We start from the raw sequence: 16,541 nt of genomic DNA, 5'->3' as shown, positions 1-16,541 counted from the left end.
GTAATTGACCTTGAGGATTTGAGTAAAAAAAAGAGGATTAGGGAGGACTGTTTGTCCTATATTAGGAGGACATTTGTAGACAACTCTCGGCATGTCCTTGAAAGTTGTGGCCTTGAAAGATATGACGCATGTAGCCTGGCTCCAGCCCCTGAAATCGCTAGCCTCGCATTCAGGGTCTGGTGACGCTGTAGAAGGCGGGGTTTTCTCGTTTGCAAATCTAAACGATCCAATCGGGATAATCCAGTATGAACCAATCGCCAAATAGTCCCACTTTGGCCACGCCCCCATCTCAGAAAACGACTTCACTGAGAGGGCTTTCAGAGTGTCAGGCTATGACGCATGCACACACATACAAACACACTAGGGGTGCAACAGCTCATAGGACAAAAAATAATAAATAATCGATACGTTAAGACTATAATCGATCCCTATTTTGGGCATGTCATTGAAGGTTAAAAGTTTAAAAAAATATTTGAAATAGCAGATCTACAAGCTCACAACGCGTGAGCTTGTAAATCTGCTATTCCACTATTTTTGCACGACACCATCATTTGATGAAGTAAAAAATAACTCTTAAATGGTTACTTGTCGATATATATATATATATATTAGGGCTGGGACTCGATTAAAAAAATTAATCTAATTAATTAGAGGCTTTGTAATTAATTAATCGCAATTAATCGCATTTTAATCGCATATCAATATTTGACCTGAGAACAGTGAAAAGCAATTTTTTTAAATGGATTTTGGCATACGTCTTTAAGTACATGTACTCAAGAACTGTACTTAAGTACAATTTTTAGGTATTTGCACTTGACTCTAGAGTATTTCCAATTTCTAATACTTTTACTTCTACTCCAGTAACTCCACTATATCTCAGAGGCAAATATTGTACTTTTACTCCACTACAATTATTTGAAAACTTGAAAAACAGTTACTAGTTACTTTGTAGATTTCGATTATTATTATAAAACATTACAGCCATGTGAAAATAGCAGATCTACAAGCGCAAGGCATTGTGAGCTTGTAGATCAGCAATTTTCCACCACTGGAGGCTGGTAGAGTGTTGTTACTGTTGTTTATAGTAGATTCATTAATTATTATGAATTAAAATCGCGCGCATGTGATCCGCACCGCATCGTGGAACCCCCCCCCACCAGCGCACCCCCCCCCCCTAAACGGGACAAACGCGCGCGTAGGCGGGGGCTTCCATTACATATTCTGACTTGCCCAGCCAACATTATCAAGCAGGCATCATGTTTTCATGCACTGTGCTGGCTGGCTGCAGTAGACTTTGTTGTTGTCTGTCATGCCTGAGAAGTGAGAATTACCGTCTGTTGGTGCGCTGCTATAAACGGTCCGTCTGAAACTCGTCCAGTGAGAAACGTTCCGCGGTGCAAAAATAGGTGCGATTAAAATGCGTTAATTTTTTTAACGCGATAATTTTTCTGTAATTAATTGATCTAATTTAACGCGATAAAGTCCCGGCCCTAATATATATATAAAAATAAATCTCTAATAAAATTAAAGATAGCCGCCGCCCTAAAACACGCGCAGACACACACACACGAGAGAGAGAGTGAGCTATTTAGCTATGAGTCAGGACATAGGCTTTCAAAAATGTCATATCAAGTGTGTGTGGGTCTGTGTACTCATGCATACAGTAACACAATGCGTTTGTGCATACTTGTGTGTCTATAAGTGTGTGTACACAGAAGTAAATGTTCTACTTGTACCGTTGTCCATTAACTATCGACCTCTCGTCCTTTCCCATGCTGTTTAAACAATTCATAGTTACCATGGTAACACAGATCAGAAAGGTATTGCAGCACCACTGTTCAAATAATAAGTGGAATTTACCCACGCTTTGATACTGGCCTTTTAGCACAGTTACTGTTCTCTGCTTATGCATGGGAATGTCTTTGATGTGAACTTTATTTCAGGAATGCCTATGAAAGAAAACAGTGGCTAGTTTCATTTCATAGAAACACTAATGGCAAAAGTTCTTTGTTTCAAAGTGAACTTCTGAGGGTTAAAAGTGTGTTTCTGCTGTTCCAACACTTCAGAGTCAAGGGGTTTGAATCAACCATGGTGCATCTGGCATGGCACAGCGTCTATAGTAGGACCCTGTCTTTCCTTTCTCCCCTGCGTATAAAACAGAAATCTTTGTGGATGCAAGATTCATCTACTGTACTGTAGCACTCTTCTCAAGCCCAATGGGTTCAACACTTGTATTGTTTGCAAATATTAATTAAAGGGTTAGGTTTATGATGTTGAAAATAATAACACCTGAATTGCACCACACCTCATGACTGACATTGACTTTGTCCAATAGGTTTACGGTCCTGTACCAAGACCTGGGTCAGACCATCAATTTGGCCAATGATGTGGAGGATCTCAGGTGGTGGAGGAACACCCACGGACCTGGCATGAGCATGAACTGGCCCCAGTTTGAGGTACGGTCAAATACACACACACACACACACACACACACACACACACACACACACACACACACACACACACACACACACACACACACACACACACACACACACACACACACACACACACACACACACCCCCACTGGCTTAATTTTATCCTTACAAACACCATTTAGGTTTTAGATACACAAATGGGATTTTCCAATAAATGAATTCATTCATATTTACATGTGTACTATGAAGTGCAGGAATACTGAACAAGCAGGGGAGGAGGTGTGTGTCTGTGTATGAGAGACAGAGGGAGTGCATTTTAAACAGGCTGCCAGTGAATGCCCTGTTGTATAATGGAGAGCTCAGTGGGCTCTGGAATGTTTGATGACAGTATGAGCCAAAGACACTCATACACATACAGCAGCAAGGTTTGTTTAGCTGCTAGTGGAAATCTACGGACGCCCTACAAGAGTGTCTGTGTGTGTATCTGTCCGGGGCTAATCTTGCAAACGCAAACCATTCGATTGATTGGTGCCAAAATTCTTGTATATTCTGCCAGTAGGCAAAGGAAGTACCTCCTTGATACGTTTGATACTCTTTGAAATATTTAACTTTTTATCTCCACCAGGCTGGAGCGACTGGGGGCGGGGATTATGTTTTCGCCCCTGTCTCTCGGTGCATCTGTCATCTGTGAGCAGCAAAAAAAAAAACAACTTCAAAACCCTCTTCTTGCTATTACTCCTACAGATTTTATCCAAAACTCACATAAATTGGAACATATTATCTCTTACATCATGTGATCAAGATGTATAATTCAGATGTTTCATATTCCATTATGATTGATTGATTGAAATTTGCAGGAGGGGCCCGGCTTGCAAAAACTGGCACCAATCAAGCATGCAGTGTCCAATCAGCCTCAAATTTGAATCACACATTGAGGGGCCTCTAAACAACGCAGAGACAAACGCGATTTCACTTACACCCATAGGGGGTGCCACAAATGGCACTGTTTGTGGGAGAAGAATTATTAGTCACACATTTTCTCATGAGTCATGTGACAATGACCATTGATACTCCATAGCCATACCCTTTGCCTGTAATTGCCATCACAAATTTGTGAGTGGGGCCTATTTCTTGCAACAAAGGCCATGCATACCCACATTGGAATCAGGATGCGGGATGCAGAAATGCAGAGAATATTTTGTTATTCAGGCAAAGACCTATTTAAATAAAAGCCCAGTTGAGCTCCACGGGCACTGATTACATGCAGGCATCTCCACACCCACATCACTTCCTGATACCTAGCTCTAAGAAACAGGATCATGTTGAACACTGGATTGTGTCTTTTTGTCCTAGAAATGTCTGATCTCTGAATGGTCGACTCATAATAGAGATACAATCATGTGTATTGTTTGCCTGTTTGAGTGCATGAGTGTGGGTGGGCAGTACAGTAAGCTGTAGGTGTGTGTTGAGCCTTGTGGTATTACATGATGCTCCTCACATTACTGTTAGACTAGGCCAGACACACAATACTCAACGATAATTTAGTCGTTACTGAATCAGTGGGTTGGGCTCCAATTGGTGTGTAAGATTTTCTGACTGGGTCAGGGATGATGAATGATAGAGCAGTATATTGTTTAATACACTGCGTCCCATCTTCACAGTCAGGGAAATATTCAGTGATGTGACCAAATGTATCACTGACGGAAGACTGTACGTCAGAGCATTGTGTACATAAAGTACTTGGTTAAAGTTAGTAGAGGTTATGCAGTACTGCAAGTGGGTTGGCCTTTTAAACCATTCAAAATAGAGTTCCCTGTCTGAAGGCTTTTCAGTGGGATAGGGTCTCACAAAGTCCAAGAAGAACTGGTCAGCAGGTACTGGAACAACTAAAGTGTATCAATGCATGTCTGTTGCAGTACTTACTGATGTACTACTATGGTATATAGCGCATTAGTTGAGATGGCTTAAAGAAAGAAACATTCCAGTTTTTAAGTGATCAGGTGATAGTCAGCTGGTATGGTGGTTCTGTAATACTCACACAACATGTACAACAGCGCAACTTATGTCGCTTTTCTATTACATAGTCCCAGCTTGCCACGCCACGGCTCTACCCTCCTTTTTTCACTTTCCATTCCTGCCAGATACCAGATCTAGGTTGTACAGTATAGGTTAAAGCAATCTGGGATCCCAAGTAAAATAAACTTTTTTTGCATTTGAGTAGCGGAGCGTCTGAATCTGTTCTTGAGAGATTAAGGTTAAAGTGGTCATGTGTGTCCAGACTGCAATAGCTTTAGCACTGTTCAAATGTACAGCAGTTTTCAAGGGCTGTTGCTACATGACGATCACCTCCGGGAGGAGGGGGTGCTGTGAGGGGGGCCAGTGTAGTGGAAAACCAAAGTAAACTGAACTGAGTAAAGTATACTAGGTGTGGAGAAGTGGGACTATGTTTGGAAAAGTGACATTAATTATAGTTTTTTATAATGATATCATAGGGAAAACTGTTGTGATTTAGCAGGGAAACATACGGTACTTGTTGTTAATTTAGGATAAAACAATGCACTGGTTTCTTTTAATGACTCTAATCTGCATGGATCCCCCCATTGGCTCTGGTTCACAAACCATGGGAGCCTCCCATTAACAAACATGGAATTATCCTCCATGTGCTAATCAAACCAGTGGGTTGGGGAATAAAAGTGGGTGTTGAGATGTCCTGGTAGGTTCATATATGAAGAAGAAGAATATTAAATAATACTGATCACCGGTAAATTGCATCCAGAATTCGTGAACACTGCAAACCTGAATCCCAGTTGAAGCCAGCTGGAAAGTTCTGACATAAGCAAGCATGTACATTGTACAGTATGTATGTTTGTGTGTAGCTAGAGCTGCACAGGGGACCAGACAGTCCCTGCTTAGGGAGACCTCAGCCTCCATGGGAACTGCTGATTTGGCCTGGCACGGAAGAGAAGAGTGACTTACATAATATACATAATTACAGCAAGGGAGAGAGATGCACTGTGTGGCAGAAATAGTTGGAGAGAGACTGGCAGAGAAGAAAACATAGTTTTTACACACAGTTTTAAAGACAAAGATAATAAAAAGAGGTTACAAGAAGTGCAGGCGGTTAGAGAGTTAACAAAAGAAGGCTGTAACAGGCCGGATTACAAGATGAAAGAGACTTACAGAGACTACAGAGTTGCAAAGAGAAAGACTACAGAGTTGAAAAGAGAGACTACAGAGTTACAAATAGAAAGACTACAGAGTTACAAATAGAAAGACTACAGAGTTACAAATAGAAAGACTACAGAGTTACAAATAGAAAGACTACAGAGTTACAAATAGAAAGACTACAGAGTTACAAATAGAAAGACTACAGAGTTGCAAATAGACTACAGAGTTGAAAAGAGAAAGACTACAGAGTTACAAAGACAGAGAGAGAGGGGGTAGTTTAGTTCTAAAGAGCGGCAGGCAGAGAGAAGTAGATCTCCTCTGTCCTCTTAGGAATCTCCTGGCATTCCCACAACACTCCTCACATGCACAGTTGCACACACAGAACTATTGTTCCGGCACCCCCCTCCCCACACACACACACACACACACACGCACACACGCACACACGCACACACGCACACAGGCCTGTATGTCTTTGTGTTCCAGACTGACCCTGCCAAAGCGGTAACTCTATCCCGGCACAGCTAGTGCTGTCAGCACCCTGTTATTATGTCAGAGGTGTGTACGCATGGAGGGAAGGGAAGGTTGTCTCTTTGTTTTGTCTAGGTGTGGTCTCGTGGGCTGAATTGATTGTCGGATTATTTACACCACAGGACACTGCGTTACAGTAAAACAGTCTGGTCATAGAGAGAGAGGCATCATCTGCATAATATATGTTTATGCTTAAAATGCTGGGTCTGTTTTGTAATTACTCTCAGAGTTAAAGGAGACACACCATGAATTTAAAAAAAAATATTTGATATTTAATATCATATGGTGTATGTCCCTCAAACCATTTTCAAAAGGTTTGAGCCTAAATCAACACTCAGATATACTCATCCCAAGTCAATTCTCTCAGGCTTATAAAGCACTTTCAGCTGCAATACCAAAACGTCCTGTTGGGCAGAGGGGTGCTACTGAGCAATTCTGTCTGTCAAAATACATGGGCAGAATGTTTCGTGATGTAAGCAAACATGCCATTCTGAGATGGCCTGTTCAGACACGCCCGTTCTGAAAATCTCTGAAATGAGAATGAATGACTGAATGTTAAAAAAAAATCACACCCTGTGTGAAGGAAGCGGTGCCTTTGGGGCGGGGCTTAACTCATTTCAGTTCGTCCCTATTGGTGGTCTGAGTCCACTTACCAAATTTGTACTTGGTAGCATGCTGCAAACTGGAATAATGGCTGTTTAAAGCCCAGCCAATGGGCAGACAGAGGGGGCGGGGCTTAAGTAATTACAGTTTGTCCCTATTGGTGGTTTTAGTCCATGTCCAAAATTTGTACTCCGTAGCATGCTGCGAACTTGAGTTATGGCTGTTTAAAGGCCAGCCAATGGGAAGACAGAGGGGGCGGGGCTTGAGCAATTCATGCTCGGCCCGTATTGGTGGTCTAAGTCCACATACCAAATTTGGACTTGGTGGCATGCTGCAAACTGGAGTTATAGCTGTTTAAAATCCCGTGCTCATCCCGTGCTCATACGGGCGGACGTCCCTGGTGGTCCCTGGACCCCTCTTTGATAACCGGTGGCACGTGTGGCAAATGAGAGGAGAGATGGCATAGGCAATCTCCAAGTCCGTGTGCGTGTGTGTGTGTGTGTGTGTGTGTGTGCGCGTGTGTTTGTATGTGTTGCTTCTTTGCCGTGCTCATCCCGGGCTCATACGGACACACAGACGGACGGACACACAGACACACAGACACCGAGTCAAAGCCACGTATAGAGCGGTTGGCACCGCTAAAAATATTTTTTGGGGGAGCCCAAAAAAAAAATTCATGGTGTCTCCTTTAAATAAACACTGAAGATTTTACTGTGTAGATTGGGGTCCCAGTGTTAAAAAAAAAGAGAAAAGAAAACATTTTAGCAAATGGGGGTCCGTTGCCTGATGCATATCAAACTTGGTCCATGAAATGAAAAACGTTGAGAATCACTGTTTTATATTATGTGTGTGTCTAGGAGTGGTCTCCAGAGGCCAGCCACTCTATCAGCAGGAAGGAGAAGGCCGGCCATGATGAGGAGAATGTGGTCACCCTCACCAACATTGTCTCCTCCGGAGAGGAGGCCCCTCCCAGTCCTGCCACCCAAGACACTGTCAGGTACAATCTCACACATCCATCTATTGAAGCCACCTGTTGCTCTCATTCACTTTTGCACTTTTACAAATGAATGTGCAGAATAGGACTGGGCGATATGGACACAATCGAATATAAACTTTTTAGCCAATTCCCTCTATATGGATATTTTGAAGAGAATTGTGGCGATAGTATATGTCTATTACATTTTTCAAGCCTTTTCAAAAATAGCAGAAATAACAGACAGGCTCATCACAATAGTATAATACTAGAGCTATTAAAACCAGGAGAAGACAACACTTTTTCCATATCATGATAATAAGATATCCAAAATCCCAGACAATATCTAGTATATCTATAACTAATCACAATATTGATATAATACTGATATATTGCCAAGCCTTAGTGCACAGCTGCAGCAGTCTATCACAGTCAAAGGATGGTCTCAATTAACTGAAAACTGTAGAGGTTCTGGAAGAGTTCTCACTGTATGCTTATTCTGGGTTCGTCCTGCATGTTCTGCCTGAATTAAGAGGTTAATTCATAATGTATTTTAGTAAGTTTGAGTCCCGGGCAGATATGAAATATATCTTTAGGGTTTCGAGCTGAATTTTTTTTGGAAAACACTGATCTAGATCAGATCATGAATTTACCCAGACCCTCACTGGATCTTGAAGACATTGCTGATGAGTCTTCATGAGCAGTGACATAGTTGCACATCACAGGCGTTGTGGGGGTCTGTATGTAAAAGGGGGGGAAATGTAACCTTCAGAGTACCCTTGCACACACACACACACACACACACACACACACACAGACACACACACACACACACACACACACACACACACACACACACACACACACACACACACACACACACACACACACACACACACACACACACACACACACACACACACACACACACACACACACACACACTTGTTTTCCTTTTAATTTTACAGTATGCACCCGTGGGCTGTTCAGGCCAGACTAAATAGTAGACTACAATTATCTGTATTTTTGTGTTTTTCTGCCCGTGTGTGTGTCTATTTAAGTCTTGTTGTTCTATCCCAGCCACCCTGAGGAGTTAACATCCCGTTCCTTGCATGGTACACATTTAATTACTGGCCAAATTGTTAACTCAGCATATGTGTTTGCATTGTGAGAGCCAGTATGATATATAGATATCTCTGTTCTCTCCTTGGAAGTCTCCCTCACTGTGTGCGTGCGAGTGTGTGTGTGTGCTGTATTTGAACTGGGCTTCTAAACGGAGCCACCTCCCTCCACAGTCCCACAGAGTCCCATTAACAGAGTTTCTTCCCGAGTGCCATGGAGTCCCATTAATTAAGACAGTTACCAACACATCCTTATGGGTCTCCTATCAGTGTCTCTCAAGCCACCATCACAGCTTGTCAGCCACTGACCTTTTTCTGTGGCGATCTCTGCTCTCCTGTATGGCTTTACACGGTAAAATCAGCAGTGTTAATTTAACTTTAGTGTACAAATGTATAGTTACATTTGGATTTTGTACACTACATTTTTACCATTATACTGTCTCTTTGCCTCTTAATTTATTAAGCATTTTATTCATCTACATTTTTCACTTTTTTTGTGCAATACAGTACATCAACATACACTTTAAAATATGGCTACTGATGACCCAGCAGCTTTGTCTTCTTTTACTATCCAGATAGATTCCAGGCCTAGTAGTTAAACTCAAGTGTTTCCATCTGCATTGAGACCAAAAACCAGCAATGTTTGAAAATCCCAGTGGAGGAATTAATGGATACTGCACATACTATAGCAAAAGAAATGTCAGCTACAATAAATAGTAAAATGTACCCCCACTGAGAATTACTGTATTCATTGATATATGTGTACACATGCAGCTGAAGTAAGTGTGTGTGTGTGTGTGTGTGTGTGTGTGTGTGTGTGTGTGTGTGTGTGTGTGTGTGTGTGTGTGTGTGTGTGTGTGTGTGTGTGTGTGTGTGTGTGTGTGTGTGTGTGTGTGTGTGTGTGTGTGTGTGTGTGTGTGTGTGTCTTGAGCTGTTGTCTAGCTATTGGCCAGGCATCACATACAATCTCCTTGTAATGCTCATTACAAGCTTTTGCCACCAAATTAGTTCCTTTTTTTTTCTTTTCTGAGTGGAGAAAAATAGAAGTGTGATTTTTCAAATGCAGAACTCCTGTCATGCTCTTGTGAACCATAATGTCCCAGTAAACAGCCATGGTGCTGCCCTCTGCTGGTGGCAAAAGATCATCAGAGAAAGGGGGAAAAAAGCCCACAGCAGTACTCCTTCCAGGAGACTCAAACCCAAGACTCCTTATTTATTGTTGTCTGAGGACACAAAACTAAAACTATATCACATATTGAAAAGAAAGTAATTAAATGGCTTGCTGGCACTAGCCTGGTAAACCATTTTGGTCGCGGAATTCACATTTCATTTTCGTTCTGCTGAATGAAAATGACCGGATCAGGTTAGGTTTACCAGGCTATGCTGGCACATGGTAACAACCTGTATTCCCAAGCTCCATAGGATTAGGCAATATGGCTGAAGTTGTAATTGTTGTAACAAACTGTTCAGAAAAGGTGCAAAATCATGTCCAAGATAGTCATCCATCTTCTATTGAAGATTTTGATGTAATGCTCTATCAAAGCAATACGCCACAAGACGCCGTGGTTTAATGTGGATTTTACCACGGCTAAGAGGCATTGTGAGGCATGGTAAATCATGGACTTGCGTAGCTTATTGCTTCTCTAAAACTGTTACAAATATGGCAACATGAAAATCACAGACATCCCAATTACACATTACAAAACAATTTCTCTACAAGACTAACTAGTCCAGTGACTGACAGCACAAACCAGGAAGTTGTTGTGCAAAACTGCAAATTAATGGAAGGTACCAGAGCACACCAAGCGTTATGCGTCGCGGTATATCTGCCTTATTTTAAAGTGATTTGTAAAAACGTGCACATACACCGGACAAATGTGAAAAGCTAAATTGTGAACGGTAATGCATCCATAGAATGTAACGTTGAATATTGAGTTGAGTTGAGAATATTGATTTTGATATTGAATATTGATTTGAATATAGATTTTTTATTATTGCGCTCTTTTTTCTCTAAGCACCGTAGCGTCTATAAGTATATCATGCACAGTATACATACATTGCTGCTATGCTCAGGCACCTTAGTTTGTCTCTTATCTCAGGTACTTTGTAAATATGTAGATATTTTTGGCCTTCTATTGTTCTCTTGATGATCTCCTTCCCACTTGCCCCCTACCCCTCTTCTTCTTCTCTCTCCCCACTCTTCTTTCTACGGAATCTAACGTTGCGATGGGAGTGATGTACAAAAACGAATTTCACCCACTTTTTTACCTTGTAAACCTGTGATGTGACAATAAACCTGATTCTGAGTATGGTATTGTACCATAGAACTCAGCCAATCAGAATCAAGCAATGGAGCTATCTGTTTTAGAATGTGCAATATAACACATCTTACTGTATACATCATATTGATTTTCCTAAACATGGTCATTGTCATTCCATAGAGAAACTAGAAATATATTCATAGTTGCCACACGCCTGACTTTTGTGTGCTTTGATTTGCCTTGTGCTATACAAATTACATTTGGTACAATGGTATTTTAAACCAGTATATCTCTGTATGGATCCAAACTAGAACAACTAGAGCAAAATGTTGTATTGCTATTGCTACAACTTTGTACACCTCCCTGTCTTGCAAGAAGCAGACTGAAGGTGTGTGTGTGTGTGTGTGTGTGTGTGTGTGTGTGTGTGTGTGTGTGTGTGTGTGTGTGTGTGTGTGTGTGTGTGTGTGTGTGTTCATCTCACCACTTCAAGGATCCTGGGGCCACAAACCTTGACCAACTTCTCTTGTAACATGGTGCTGAATCCCTGAGCACTAGTCTGTGGCCTCATGCCTCTCTGTGTCTCTTGTCACTGTCCAGGGTGAAGGACTATTCGTCAGAGTGGTCAGACGAGGACAGCCCCAAGAAGGTGTTGGCGGTCAATGGCGTGGATGACGAGGAGGAGCAGGAGAAGGTAGAGGCGGTGCGCGTCCGTGCGCTGTATGATTACACAGGCCAGGAGGCCGATGAGCTCAGCTTTAAAGCAGGTATTAATCCATACTAATGCTTAATACTCAACCGCACCCTGCACACATGTAAACACACTCACTGCATATTTCTACTCTTTCGGGATACAATTAGTTAAGATCTGACCAACAGCTGGCCCTCGGTAGTCAGCTGATTCCCCGCTGTCTTAGTACTTAGACATCTTTTACTACTGCGTTAAAACTACTACTGTGATAAAAGTTTCACATTGACTCAATTCATTTTCTTATCACTTCCATCACATTTTATTTACTTGATAGTGGATAGATAATGATGGTGCTAATTTGGTGATGGTTTGTTATACAGTAAGTAGACTGTGTCACGGGGATGAGACATTTGTATACTGTTTTTTAATATTTTTTTCTCAGTTTTATATTTGAACTGATTAATCGGTCAAGATTTGTACTTTCGGTTAAAGGTTAAACGGTTAGTTAACATCCAGACTTAATTGAAGTCAGTGAGTGTGAACATAGATTTATATTTACACTCTTGACAGTGTTTCTATAAATCAGTCAATTTAATACATCTGATCTTTGAGCATACAAAATACTGTATCCAATAAGCGCACACTAGATTCTGCCTGACTTTGCATGTGGCCCTCATATGTAGTTCTTAACTCTACTGTAGTTGTTTGCACTGTACTGTACAGTCCAGACAAGTGTGTTGAATTACCAACTTGGCAATATTTGTGGTTGCCTACTAGTTTTAAGTTAAGAATAAAAGCATTTTGGTTCCAGCTTCAAATGGCCAGTCCAATTTTTGGTTTTGCCAAGTGAATGCTCACTTGAGTTCACAAGAAATTATTCTGGGAAAATGCTTTTATTTCAGTCATATTTTTTCCCCCATTCCATTTTGCTCCAAGTTTAAATTGGATCAACTTCATAAGAGGTTTGGTCAATTCCAACCACTCGCACTGAGGAACTTTGCCCAGGAGCGTTCTTGTTGGAATCTATATCCGTTTTGAATGTTTATCGCCCTGATTTAGGGGATATTTTTACATTCAAAACCCATTTTTAAATGACAAAATGGTATTTTCTGGCAGTTCTTCTTAACACTATTGATTATCTTACGATAATCTGTGATTACAAACTCATATTGCTCATCGGCATATTGGCTTAAAATTGGGGTCGTGAATAGCTTAGTGTTGGCTCTGGTGTTATAAAGTTTTGGTTGGTTAATGCATTTTGTCAAATGTCTTTTGGTGAAGTATGCACTCCAAAAATGACCTTTATTTTATGTCAAAGCACCATTTTCTGTATATTCCAAATGGAAATATGTCACACAAATAGGTCAGAATTTATGGATGACTTGCTTTGCAATCCCATCATTATTGATATAACACACAGTTTCACTTCATAACATGACTTTCTTGCAGGATACCCTACCATTTTGAGCATTACTTTAAGCAATAAAGTGGCCATCAGTTGTTCATTTCCAATGGTAGCTGGGCTACACTGAGGAGCAAAACAAAACTGCTGCAATCGGTGACAAAAGTACAGTAAAGACAGTCGAGGAATGGCCAATCCGAGGGCAGAAGTGTTTGCCGGACACCAACATCTGCACTCCTACCCGCCTGTGAGCTCTCCTGTCGGGCACGGCTGCTGACTAGAGCTACTTGAGCTCACTCTGGACCACAACTCACCTATTAATAGGCTTGCCTTTCAGAAAATACAAACTACACAGTGAATAGAGCAAAGACTATGTAAATATAACATATGTAAATAGATATAAAATATAGAGGTTACAGTACTGTATGTCAAATGCACAGTGGTGAAAATACAGGAAAAGACTATTATTCCAAAAATTGGTTTGTCAACACAAATTCGTGGGATAATATATATTTTTTAAGAAACTACCTTTTCAGTTCAGTCATCACAATAGTAGAAAGAACGAGCCCAATCGATGGTCTTGAAGGGCGGAGCCAAACCCAGGCGCTGGATTCCAGCGCCTGGGTTTGGAGCACTCTGATTGGTTAGGAGATAACAAGGTCCTAAGACCAGCGTTCCTGCAAGGTTCTCCCAGGCTTTTTTTTCTTTTGAAACAAAAAAAAAAAGGGTTTCCGAGGCTATCACAATAGTGACCTTTTGTTGTTCTTTCAAAGGAAGAGTGAGATGTTTATGGGCCTTGTGTATTTTAGCAATTCACATGCCCATATCAGTCTTGATGTTGCACAATGGTAAGTTAACCAGCTCAGTTCTCACTTTGGTCATTATTTAAGAATCATTGTTTCACACTTGCAATATATTATTAACCCATTCAACCCCGGAAAGCATCTGTGTAACCACTTTATACATATCATTTTGGGGGTCCTTGACATGAAAACGGTTGAGCACCACTGATATAGCAACATACTTACGGTTTTCAGAAAACTGTTGGGATTTAGAGGACATTTGTAGGTGCGTTCCCGGATTGAATGGGTTAAATGGCACTATATTATCCTCATCTCTTATCCCCCCTTTCTTCTCATCCCTCTTGGTCTCATATCCCTCTTCTCAAAAATCTCTCTTTTCTTCTCATCTCCCCTCGTCCTATGTCCAGGAGAGGAGCTATTGAAGATGGGAGAGGAGGATGATCAGGGCTGGTGTAAAGGACAGCTCAGCAATGGCCTGGTGGGCCTCTACCCTGCCAACTACGTCCAAGTTGTCACTTCCTGATGACTCGCACTCCTCTGCTCAACACAGCCAATGGTACTCAAGACTCTTGATGCCAGGACCAGTCGCAACATGCTTACCGCCAACATGTACCCCTTACATGAAACTAGGATGAGCTCAGTGATTGGCAGTGATAAATGCCACTCAACATTTCACAAGCAACATTTTTTTGGGAATTCAACCAATGGATGGTTGAATCATTGTTTTTGTTGTTTTTTTTTGCCACACTATAAGACGATATGCAGTATACTCGGTCTCTAGTCAACAGAACAGAATTTACAGCATGTTTCAGGAGAAAATTAAACTGGTTTGTATGTGGTTTACGGAACAAAAGAAGCAAATGGCTTCTGGAGAGGTGATAGCGAGAGATTACACTCACCAGAATAGACGGAAACCCTTTGAAAGAGGGGAGGAGACCCATTTGAAGAGGTCAGTGAGAGAAGCCCAGTGCCTTAATGGACGAATCCGGAGATGTCCTTGCAGCTCCAAAATGCTGTCTGACTGGGGATTCTGAGCCCTCTAGTGGAGAACTGCTGACATTACATCTGTCTCTGCCTGGATGATGATCTGGCCCTTAAACACTATGGCACGTGCAAGATTTAGGGCACGGTCACACATGAGCTTGATACGCGTCGTAGCCAACGCAAGCTGAGACTTAAGACGCGTCAATTCCCCATGTTGTCTTGCAGATTTGTGGGCAGTGTCGGCAAGAGTGCCGCTTTTCTGGTGTGTAGTTTGTTTGACTTGTTGGAGTGGTTGGCTCATTGAAAGAAAACTACAGGTGAAATGACTGCCAATGGCGCTTCTTTCCTTTTGGTTGGCGCCCGGTCAAAGTTCACCAATGTTAAACTCTTAGCTTCACACGCATCGTTCTTAATAACTCGCTTCAATACCGCCAACGCACCGCAACGGGACACTCCATCCCTTTGCTCCCTTAGAAAGGAAACAAGCCAACGTTTCTGATGTGTATGAAGCGCATGTGTGACCGTGCCCGTATATTGTTCAAATGTGTACTGTAGCCGATGGCTCGTCTGTTAGCTGGACAGGTGTTAAATAAAGTGGTCACAGACAACTTTGACAGTGTACAAGATACATGATTAGCCAATAAAAATTAAAACACGTGAGGGAGTTTGAGTACAAACATAAAATACTTGCTTATGTTGGACTACATGACCATTTACATTAGCTTGTTAATTACATTTGATTTAATATATAAAAATGTAGGTATGATCAAGTATTCACATTTATGTTGGTTCATTTTTTTTTTACAGATATGTTTTTCATGGTTGCTGTTTATATACTGTATGGTTATGGTATGGTCTTTTATTTTAATGCAGAAACCAAACCATTTATAAGCTGTTCCTCAGCTAAATGTTCTAAGATTAGACTTTTTACATTCAGTCACACGTTTTATTTACTTCATAATTTATTTCTATTTTTAAATCATTTAATATTTTCTTTAAACACTAAATTGGGGTGGGAGTTAGTAGCTAATTTATACATTTGGGTCATTGGGTCATTTAACAGCTGCTTTGTACAGGCTCAACAAAAATAAGCATGATTTTTTTTTTGTCCAAAGATGTCACCTTTTCAGTTTTCATGTTTTAGTAAAAAAAATGTATCTCCTACTGTATTTTAGGGAATTAGTTTTGTCCCTAGGGTCCTTAGGTTCTTTTGTATCATGGGAAATAAATCATCTAGTCCCCTCTTCTGCAGAAACTGTGCTGGCAGAAGGTACTGTACATTCCTGTCCACAGTAAGAGCTACCCATGTAGAACTGATAATAAAAAAAACACATTTCAACGTTGCTCTTCTCATTTTGTTTTAATTGCCAATATTCTGGCCCGGTCTGGAGCCAGGCTACTAAATTATATACCTGCATATATTTTAAGGTTTGTTGAAGACATACAAATGAATGACATTGTCACCAAGAAGACCAAATGCTTGCTTGTATTGCTGTCCTATTTCCTGTGCATACTGTGTCTCACATTTGTGTTCGTGTTGTGTCTATTTGAGACAGGGCTGCTTTCAG

General features: G+C 41.2%; 1 protein-coding gene across 3 annotated transcripts in view; it reads left to right on the top strand.

The window, feature by feature from the left end:
- pacsin3 (protein kinase C and casein kinase substrate in neurons 3) overlaps positions 1-16,306 on the top strand; it is a 37,272-nt gene extending 20,966 nt beyond the window's left edge. For all 3 annotated transcript variants that reach the window (XM_084065838.1, XM_084065837.1, XM_084065839.1), the window contains 4 exons: positions 2,336-2,456; positions 7,599-7,738; positions 11,694-11,860; positions 14,397-16,306. In XM_084065838.1, the coding sequence (XP_083921964.1) occupies positions 2,336-2,456; positions 7,599-7,738; positions 11,694-11,860; positions 14,397-14,512 (544 nt within the window). In that variant the 3' untranslated portion in view covers positions 14,513-16,306. The remainder of the gene's footprint in view (positions 1-2,335; positions 2,457-7,598; positions 7,739-11,693; positions 11,861-14,396) is intronic.
- The last annotated feature ends 235 nt before the right edge of the window (positions 16,307-16,541 follow it).

The sequence above is a fragment of the Gymnoscopelus microlampas genome, assembly GCF_963454915.1.
Source record: "Gymnoscopelus microlampas genome assembly, chromosome: 1".
Lineage (NCBI taxonomy): Eukaryota > Metazoa > Chordata > Actinopteri > Myctophiformes > Myctophidae > Gymnoscopelus > Gymnoscopelus microlampas.
Note: the sequence above shows the minus strand (reverse complement) of the source record. Positions and strands in the feature narration are given on the sequence as shown.